This window comes from Oryzias melastigma, linkage group LG9 (genome assembly GCF_002922805.2).
Source record: "Oryzias melastigma strain HK-1 linkage group LG9, ASM292280v2, whole genome shotgun sequence".
Taxonomy (NCBI): domain Eukaryota; kingdom Metazoa; phylum Chordata; class Actinopteri; order Beloniformes; family Adrianichthyidae; genus Oryzias; species Oryzias melastigma.
The window spans coordinates 32,618,887-32,629,530 of NC_050520.1; the positions used below are offsets into that span (position 1 = coordinate 32,618,887).

General features: G+C 35.9%; 1 protein-coding gene across 1 annotated transcript in view; it reads left to right on the plus strand.

Moving 5' to 3' along the window:
• LOC112148052 (dynein heavy chain 9, axonemal) overlaps positions 1-10,644 on the plus strand; it is a 64,182-nt gene that overhangs the window by 8,088 nt on the left and 45,450 nt on the right. The window contains exons 8-16 of the mRNA XM_024274839.2: positions 2,526-2,642; positions 2,741-2,891; positions 4,961-5,075; positions 5,234-5,302; positions 7,328-7,454; positions 8,271-8,414; positions 9,553-9,661; positions 9,844-10,085; positions 10,283-10,418. Of these exons, the coding sequence (XP_024130607.1) occupies positions 2,526-2,642; positions 2,741-2,891; positions 4,961-5,075; positions 5,234-5,302; positions 7,328-7,454; positions 8,271-8,414; positions 9,553-9,661; positions 9,844-10,085; positions 10,283-10,418 (1,210 nt within the window). The remainder of the gene's footprint in view (positions 1-2,525; positions 2,643-2,740; positions 2,892-4,960; positions 5,076-5,233; positions 5,303-7,327; positions 7,455-8,270; positions 8,415-9,552; positions 9,662-9,843; positions 10,086-10,282; positions 10,419-10,644) is intronic.

Genomic DNA, 10,644 nt, shown 5'->3' on the forward strand with positions numbered 1-10,644 from the left:
TACACATGATGTCGAGGAATACGTTTTTTTGTCGTGCTGGTTGTTCCTGTTAAATCAGAGCTCCTCAAGCTCCGAGCCGCAAACCTGTAGCCCGCCCTCTTTCACCGCGCAGCTCCCGCCTGTCAGACATGTGATCCTGAGCTCGGCTCGCACCTGCTCGTGCGTGTCTGTGAATTTTAAGGTTCACACACCGACTGTGTCTGCGCACATTCCAGTCCATGCAAACGCGAGTAGAAGTCCGATATTCTGAAACGCGCGTTTGCATAGAACCCCCGATGGAAAGCGGCCCCCGAATGCGCACTGATGCAGCCGGCACGCGCGAGCACCCCACACCTCCAATGAATGGAAGACACATAGATCAGATTTATTTATTGTGAGGAGTTCTACAAAAAATGAAATCCCTCAAAGATTTTCTCGGTACCAGGGCTTCTCTCTCTCTGAAGGAGGATCTGTTAATACAGATATTTGAAACTGAATAAAAATAATGAGTTTTCTCTAGTCAGTCAGTCAATATGTGATTTCTTCAGTAATATGTATCTGTTGTATGGTCATTATTATTATTTTAATTTATTACTGATTTATGGAAGTTTTTTAGTTCAATCAGACTCTGATTTTTTTTTAACCCCTGAATTTTTTATGCTAATATTTTTTAACCTCTGATTTTTTTTCTGAATTTTTTTAACCCTTGAATTTTTATCCTGAATTTGTTTAACCTCTGAATTTTTATTCTGAATTTTCATTGTGAATTTTTATTCTGAATTTTCTTAAGCTCTGAATTTTTATTCAAAATTTTTATTGTGATTTTTTATTCTGAATTTTCTTAACCTCTGGATTTTTATTCTATTTTTTTATTCTGAATTTGCATTCTGAATATTCTTAACCTCAGAATTTTTTTTTTAATTTTTTTATCCCCTGAATTTTTATCCTGAATTTTCTTAACCTCAGATTTATTTTTCTTAATTTTTTAACCTCTGAATTTTTATTGTGAATTTTTTTACAACTCTTGCCTTTTAAACAGCAAAATTTTATGCTCCCAAAAATATTTTCTATCTTAAAAAAAATCAGTGTTTTTAATTTCGAGACTTAAAATTTTGATGGATCAGAAATTCAACATAAAAAAAAAAATTCAGAGTCTGATGGAACTAAAAAACTTCCATACTGATTTGTCTGCTTTTTAATTAATTATTTAATATATTTATTTATTTTATTCATTATTTTGTGTTAAAAACAAAGATATTTGAGAACATTGGAATGTTTCTCAGCGATTTTCTTGTGAAAATCCTGATGCGGCCCGGCCTCACCCAGACTCTGCCTCCAGCGGCCCCCGGCTGATTTGAGTTTGAGACCCCTGCTTTAAATGCAATCTTGTTTATTGTGTAAATGCTTGGTCAGCATTCACACTATAGTGATTCTCCTGCTCCTTTCTGCACGTTTTTCGGCACATATAAACTTAATCACACATTTAGCGATTTCAACAATCTTGGTATCAAAACGTTCAGCTTGTTCATGATATTACTGCTTGTATTTTTAGTATTCATAAACTTTAAAGTTTTTGAAATATTGAGCAAAAATGCCCCAAAGGAAATGAATGAGACAGTCTTCAAAGTCAGTAATAAAGCTTTCAAATATATTCTTGGGTTATGTTTTCATCTTTCTAATGCAATTAAAAGTTTACCTAATATTGTACCAATATGCTAACATTTTAGGCTTATTCATTTACTGAGGAATTTTATTCTATTTTGTAGTTTAGCTAATATTTAAGCAATGTGCTAGCTTTTTTGGCTAATTTGACATCTACTAAGGTTTTTTGGGCTAATTTGTATCTTAGCTCATATTTAAGCAACACACTCTATATTTTTGCAAAATCTGCATGTATTAGGGATTTTTAAGCAATTTTACAATATTTTTTTCAGAAATTGAGTTAAACTTCAGTGCTCTTTCATAGTTCTTTAATGAAATTTCCAGTCTTTTACCAATTTTAACATTTTGAAAATAGCTTTTGCATTAAGCAAAAGCCTAAAGCAATTAAAGAAAACTGCATCAGCATTTTCAGCAAACTACATTCAGCATTACATTCAAATGACTACATTCAACAAAAATAGAATAGAATAGAATAGAATAGAAAATACTTTATTAATCCCTTTGGAGGTCCTCAGGGAAGTTCAAGTACCAGCGTCCGTACAGAAGTAAAATACAAAATAACTACAATATAATAACAAAATAAAGTAAAATAAAATAGAATAGCAAAATAAAGTAAAATAGACTGAATATAAAGTAAAATAGACTGAATATAGCTAAATATGCAATAGAAAAAATTATTATTATAGAAAAAATTATAAATAATGCAGATAATAAAGCATTCACACTAGCATTATTGAAGGTAATGCAACTTTTCTAGTTAGAAATAGTTGTTTTTAGTTTAATTGTGTTAAATCAACAAGAATGTTATGATCATCTTGTCAGTTTTCTGTGTCTACCTTATGGTGTTTTTGGCTGTTGGTCTCCCGGTGCGATTTGCTGTACAGGAGTTTGAAGTTGCTGCGAAAGAGCTGACAGAGAAAACGGATGACATTTATCAGCAGATAGGAACTATCTTCTGTTGTGTTTTTGACAATGCCTCAGTGCCGTGCAACGCATTCAAGGTCTGTGATCTTAATTTCTCCATGCATAGAAAAATGAACAACCACTCAAAAGTGAGGCATAAATTAAGAAGCCCTTTGGTTGAATCTGATATTTACAGACTGTGAAGATGTTTGGCAGCCTGTTGGAGCATCCCCTAATCGCTGCAGATGCTAAGGGCAAATTTTCTTCACTTTTGAACATGTTCGACACAGAGTTGAACCGCCACAAACTCCTCTTCAACCAACATATGGAGAGACTACACTGTCCAGGTGAGTTTCATTTCAGTGAAAGCATTATATGCTACTTTTGTTTTTGGAGTGAACAAAGAAAACTTATTGTGACAATAAATGAGGTGCTGCAATCCAACAGGTGTGTTTGAACTAGTTTTTTTGCTCTGTGGTTGTTACAATTTTGGCTGGATGTGGCGTCACCAATCCCCAGTTCCCCTTAAAAGTGGGCATATTGATGAGACAGACAGCTTTATCAGTTTTTGGAACTAAATCACTAAATCAATAGTCACACCGCCCTTGGCAACGAGCGTTCAAGTGACCACTTCAAATGAAAAGTCTGTATTAACGTGCCTAAATGCACGTTTTGGGCTTCTACAGTTGAAATGCTCTCAATCACACGTAGCTACGCACAATTTTAAGACTGTTTTCGGGCTCTACGTACAAAGTTAAACTAGGTCGACCAATCATTGCCTCTGGTCACATTCAAGATGGCCCCAGAAAAAAATCTCTGATCCGGAAGCAGAAACTTTGCAACTTTAGCCGGTTGCGTAAGCGGAAATTTCCTAAACTTCAGGAAACCCTTTAAAAAATTATATCTTAAAGACTTTTCAGAACTATTAGGTTTTAAAATTTTAAATGTGAATAAACTGTAACAGTTTAGCAGTTTATTATGAAAGATGAGCTTTAAATGGGACAGAGAATGTTTTATTTCTTTCAAGTCCATATTAACAAGTGTTCAAATTTGTATAACTACACCCATTTACTTCCACATTAAATGTCGGCGAAATTCGAATTTTTCTCGGTGAATCAGCTGATTACATAAGCAGTTACGGTGTGTTAAAGGCAAAAAAGGTCAAAAGTTTAAAAATGGGGGGTTCCAGTTGAGGACTTCCACCCCATGATTTCAGGCGTAAATGTTTTTTTTTTTCGTGGCTGGCTCTGGCAGGGGCAGGGACTTCCAGCTATTGATTTTCAAGCGCCAAATTTTTTCTCTGCGGCCAGATTCTCTTACGTATATCGGAATAGAGCTGTGAAAGACAATGCCTGCAGCAAGATATCTGAGATTTGAACCGCTTTGACATTTTATACCATGCTGCTTCCTACTGCAGATGGTAAACATGTGCCTGTAAAATATAATAAGAGAAAAAGAAGCCCCTCCCTGCTTTCAAGTGTGAACACCATGGGCTAAACGCATGTTCAAGAACGTACTAAAAACGCGTTCTTGGATGTGCGTCACATGCCTGGTGTAAATGTAGCTCAAGACTGCTGACAGCTGAACAACCAGCAGTCACCTGTCAATCCAAAGATGCCCTTTGAGCAACGTTTGGATGCCAAGTGTGAAATTGAAATGACACAGGAACTCTAGTTATTTAGCATTAAGCTGAAGGTTACTGTTTAATGTTATCGACTCACTCCAATGAAAATTGTGCTTTTAACATGTTCTAGCATTTTCTCACAATGGAGGACATGTATAAAGAAACTTAAGATTAAAATTGTGAGTATTTTTTTTTATTAAAATCATTGTTAATCAAGAGAAGACGAACATGCCGTTTGTAAGGGATTGTATTTCTGTAAAATCTAAAATTCAAACAGTCCACAAGCCGTTCCATTCTGATGCATGCACCTGCAGACAAATAGATCCATGTTCATCTTTGTTTTCCTGCCATCTGGCTCAAAACTGTATGGCTGGATATCTCCAATATTTCTCGTCATTTTTTATGCAGCTCTAATGTTAAGTTGGGGTTGTGAGGGGCTGAAAGCTAATGGCAGAACGTGTAAACTAAGGGATGATGGGAAATAAATCCTTTGTTTTTCCCAAATAAAATAAATCTATTTTCTTGTTTATCTGAGGCTATAATTCTTCAAATTCAGATGTGTGCATCACTTAGGTCAAAATAACCTCATATAAATGTTTGAACACAAATATTTATATATATATTTATTTATTTTTTTAATCTGTAAGAGGTTGTAAAATGTGCAATGTGACCAATAAAGTTAGTGCAGAAGAGATAATGCAAAGTCAATTATTCTACACTAGAAAATTAGTTTATGGTAAACAAGTGCTACTACTTTATTCACATCATTTTGTGTACTTGTGTTATCCCTAGATTTTGTCCCGATACATCGGAGTTTTCCTCCAGTAGCTGGAGAACTTCAGTGGGCCAAGAATTTAAAGGAGCAAATCCAGGTCTTCTTCTCCAACTTGAAGAGCGTCCCCCATATGTGAGTCTTCTATCACAGCTCTAACAAAGTACCACAATTGTTTTTTTTATGCCAGTGTGGATAATATCAATCTGTAAAGTGTTTTATCTGCATCCTAAAAATGTCTCAACTTTACATAGGGAGTAAAATTTTATTTTATTTTTTTTATTTTTTTGTAGGGACCTGGAGGCTCCGGAAGCAGTCCAAGTGCTGCAGAAGTCTGAAAGGTTGATTCAAAATCTGGACAGGTGAGTGTGTTCAACACACATTGGGATTTAGGATAAGGGATTATAAATTGTTACAACAATATTTAATTCCAGCTGGGTCCTTTCTGTGTGGATGTTGCATGCTCTTCTCATGCATGCCTCTGGATACTCCAAAACCATGCTTCATAGGTCAAATGGTGACTTTAAATTGTTCTTTGAGTGTGATTTTCTGCTTCTCTGTGGCCCTGTGATGGACTGGGAACAGAAAAGCAGAGTGTACCCTACTTTCCCAACAGTAGCTGAGATAGAGTCCATCAACCCCTGATCCCACTAGGGATTAAATGGGTTCTGAAGATGGATGTACTTCCATGCTGTTTGCGTGCTCAAAGAAAACTATTTTCATTTTGTTAGTGTAACATTTAACAAAAAGGAATGTAAAATATAAATAAGAGTTTGGTCTCAACCGATCTGCCTTACAGAAACAGAAGTGAAAAAAAGGATCAAATGAAAAAAAAACATTCCTGAATCAGCCATTGTAGAAGCATTCGATAATGACCCTATTTTATGTTCCAATTATTGGTGATTCACAACAAATCCATAACCCAACAGACTCTGGCACTGATAAAGAGTGATAAATACCTTACTATATCCAGAATTAAAATCTGCAAAAATGACATTCTATGAAAGAAATCCTGTTTGTGTATAATCAAACCTGATCTGCATGAAAGCTTCTGTCAAAAAATTAACAAAATGTTACATAAGTGCTAACTTTCTGTGCAGCTGTAAGTTTTCTTGTGCTAACATATAACTTCCCACTCATTAATTAAAATGTAGCTATAGCTAATGCAGAAGCATTTTCATGGAAAAATTAATTCATTCTGTATGAAGCTCATTTGGGACCAGGTTGAGGGACAGCAGTCTAAGCAAAGATACCCAGACTTAAATTAGCATTTTGTGGTCTCAATTTAGTATTTTGTGTATACATTTGCATTTTTTTCCCACAAATGAGTATCGGGAAAAAATGTGCATTTTGTTGCTACAAATTAGCATTTTGTGTGCATGCATTAGCACTTTTTGTGCTAAAATTGGCATTTTGGTTGCACATATTAGTTTTTGTTGCTACAAATTAGCATTTTGTCAGCAGAAATTAGAATTTTCTTGGGCATGCATTAGCACTTTGTGCACTAAAATGTGTATTTTGGTTGCAGGCATTAGTTTTTGTTGCCCCAAATTTGCATTTGTGAGCACAAATTAGAATTTTGTGGGCAAAAAAAAAAAATAAAATAAAAAAAAAAGAAAAGAATTTTGTGGGCACAAATTAGCATTTATAGCCCAAATTAGTTTTTGTGGGCACAAATTAGCAATTTGCGGGCACGCATTAACACTTTGTTTGCTAAAATTAGCATTTTGGTTGCCAAATGAACCTTTTGGTTCCCCAAATTGGTTTTTGTTACCATAAATAAGCATTCATTCTCACAAATTAGCATTTTGTTGGCACAAATGAGCATATTTGGGCCAGAGTTCGTGGGTATAAATTAGTGTTATGTGTGAACAATGGAGCATTTTGCACAGATATTATTTTGTGGGCAAACAATTGCATTTTGTGCACACAAATTTTTAGAAGGAGTTGTAGACACGAAAATACTAACTTGGGTTCACAAAATAGGCATTTGTGCCCTAAAATTACTAAATGGCAGGCCTATCCACAAAATACGTATTTGTGCACACAAAATACCAAATTAAAGCCACAAATGATTGACTTAAATAAACATTCATTATTATTTTTAGAATGTTATGTCCAGGACTATGTAATTTTGACAATCAGGAGATAGAAAAAATATTGGAATTAATAGAAAAACAATCCTAAATAAACAAATATGCATATATTGAAACACACATACAGTAAGTGTCCTGGCACAGAATGTGGTCAAGACGCCTGGTAGTTTACTAAATGCCTTTGAAAAAAAACTGTTTATCTCTGATTGTTTACACGATTTACAAAAGTTTTACTTCAGTCTTAAAACCCTATTTATTCAGTTGCTGTCTGCTTTGTTCTTGCTGTTGTAGATATTCCAGTAGGGTGTACAAGGCATGGGCTAGGGATGTGGGCCAGCTCTCCCAGCAGAGCCTCAGTTTGCCGTTAATCAAACGAAACCCGACGACCCGGCTCATCTCGGTCAACTACAGCCCGCAGGTTTGTATCATAGGGTGAAATCCCTTTACAGTATTTACACATTCCTTTTTTTTTTTTTCATTTCCGTTTTGTTCCAATTTAAATTTAGTGCGCCATTTCAAGCTGTTCTAGCATGCAGAAATAAGAATACACGATGCAACTACAAAACAACTTAGAAACTTTAGATTATTCAGAAAGCAAAGTAGCAAATTCCTATTGGTTGTTCTTAGAAACTAAAAAATGAGCATGATATGAACTGTTGATAGATACAGAATTAGCATTGTATGACTACAAGCCCTATTTTATTGATATTTAAACATATAAATGTGTCCAAATGTCCAAAAGAATGCATTAAACATTCAAGTGAAGAATAGAACTTGATTTTGAGCTGTTTGCCACACAATTCTTAGAAAAAGTTGAGACAATGACGACTAAAGGCAGGAAAAGTTTGTGGTTCTGAAAAAACTATAGAGGACGACTACATTAAGTTGAACCTCAGATTGACTGCATCACAATATATTTTTCTTAAAGTTAAAGCGCTTCCAACTGTCCAATGATTGAACTCTTTCATCACCTCAAAACATCTCGAACCACATTTGATCTATTTCAAAATGTTCGGGTCATCTCTTTTAAAACTCACCATCTCTATTAGTTTAACCATAATTTTGCTTTAAAGTTTTCCTGTCCTGATTATCTTGTTTTTTTCTGCCGACTCACATGATTTCATGTGATTTTTGGATATAAAAATGACAATAAAAATCAAAATAAATGTTGAAATTATTTTTTCCATGACTGGACTATTAAGGTAATGTTGCAGTTCTTCTGACCTCTTCCCAGCTGAAGACCATGCTCAGAGAAGTGAGGTATTTACAGAGCCATCCGGTCCACATCCCAGAAGATGCCATGCAGATCTACAAGACCAGTGAGCAACTGCGGGATTATGTCAACAACCTGGAACACATCGCCCTCCAATACAACAAGGTCTGTCCCAAATATGTTGACATCTCCTGAGTAGTGACTTGCAATAGCACCTCCAGAAAATGTCCTTTTTCTGGAGGTGCAGATGGGTCCAATGAAAGTTTGGAATTCATGAAATATTGTCTCTTTGGTCATTTTTGAAGGTTAATGGTTTCTTAACTCTTTGATGCTTATTAATGCAAACATTCATCAAATTACCTTAATTTACCATCTAGTTGTGTCTCAGAGGATTGGGACGGTAAAATATGTCCAACTCAAGATGCCTTCAGCTCTGATCTGTTTGTTCAGCTGTTGAACAGGACAAGGGAAGAAAAAAAAGTTCTGTCGTCCATCAGATTGTGGAATTTTTGATTTGATTAGTTAGTATATTAATTGGTAAGAGTTCATTGAATGCTTTAAGAGTTTGTCGTGCTGGATGGTATGCCTCAATGTGGTCCAGCTCCAGCTTTATCCTCCTGTTGCTCTCCTGATTTGTCTGGGGCTACAGCGCACACATAGCTGCGCGGTTTGCAATCCCTTGATCATGACATTGTTAATGCTCCGCTCTAAATCCGCAATGTGCCGGTCCTTTTCCCCATTCTCCACCAGAAAATCCAAAATCTGCCTCTGCCACACCCTGACAGCAGTTACCTTATCGGACAGAAAGTCGAGTGACTTTTTAATATCCTTGTTTTTTTTTTGTGCCGATGGGATCTTCTTTGGGGATATTTTTGTGGTGTTGAAAGTTGTATCGTGGCATCTTTTCTTTGACAATTGTAATCCAACATCATCTGAAGTTAAGTGTAACAGAAAGAAAATAACTTTAAAGCGAAAAATCTGACACAGAGTTGACGTCATTTCAATTGTACTGGATTGTACTTTTTAAAATAGCGTTTCTAAAAGTAAGAAGCCAAAAGGGATCAAATGTGGACACACTGAGGGTGGATGAAGGAAAAGAACAACATGAAAGTCAAATCACTTCCCTAATATGCTGAACTCAATGCTGTTGTCTACATTTGTCACTGAGCTGGTTTTACAATTTTGAAAAGTCACCAAGTCATAGATTCCATGATCAAAGCCTTCTAGGTCATGGAACAATAACATAACATCAAAATAGCAACTTGGACTAACTTCCATTTTTCATTTTGCTGCTTGGCTACAGATGATCCAGAAAGAGCTGATTGTGGAGGCTCCTCTGGTGCAAGATCAGCTTCTGGAGATTGAATCTGAGCTCAGAAAGGCTGAGGAGAGTCTGAGCTGGAACAGTCAAGGTCTTTGCTATTACTGATAAGTATAATACTGTGTTGCATGAGAAAAACAAACTAAAAATCTTCTTTATTAGGTGATTTTTCAGAGTCAAAAAACAAGTTGTTCAGTGCAGTGTAATGTTCCTTTCCTGTACACCAGGAACCCAGTTTTCTTACTAATACAAGTCAACACATAAACCCCTCAGGAGTCTGGCAGAACATCCAGCATGTGCGACACCTTGTGTGTGAGCTGGTCAGCCATCTTCAGAAGACCAAGGACAATATGGAGGAGATCCAGAGCTGCATAAGTTCATGGGCCAAACCCATGTTTGACAGGAAGGAGGGAAGTAAAGATTTCCTGTTTGCCCTCGAGGACTCGTCTGTGATGGTGAACAAGTTTTACAGTCTGATACGATCATCTGGGGAGAAGATTCACTCATTGCTTAAGGTAAACGCTTGCTGATTGTTTGACATTTGAACTCATCTTTTTAAAGGAACTATAAGGTTGTTGTCATATCTCTGTAAAGTTTAGATATCTTATGAAATTAGCATGATATTGGTTGAATTTAACATCTGGTTAAATTTGAGACATACCATAAATAGATAATAATAATCACGATTTATTATTTTTTAAATGTTTTTTAGACCAATCAAGAGTTGTTCAGAGCTGAGTCGTCCACTGAAGGATGGAAGGCCTACGTAAACCTCATTGATGACTTGGTTGCAAAAGGTTTCGCTGACAGCATCATGTGCTCCCTCCAGTTCTTTTTGAACATCATTGGTATGTTTTTGAATATTTAACCACTCACAAAACAAACTGTTGGGTTGTGTCTGAATTCCTTCACTGCTCACTACTTAGTGCTCTATACAGCTGTTTTGTTGAGTGCCCCAGAAATTTCCCAGAAGTCTCTGCAAAAACAATCTTTATGGATGCTCACTAGATTGGTCAATAAAGACAACAATGCACTGTGTTTGAACAATTTTTCATGTGACAAAAAATTATTTTA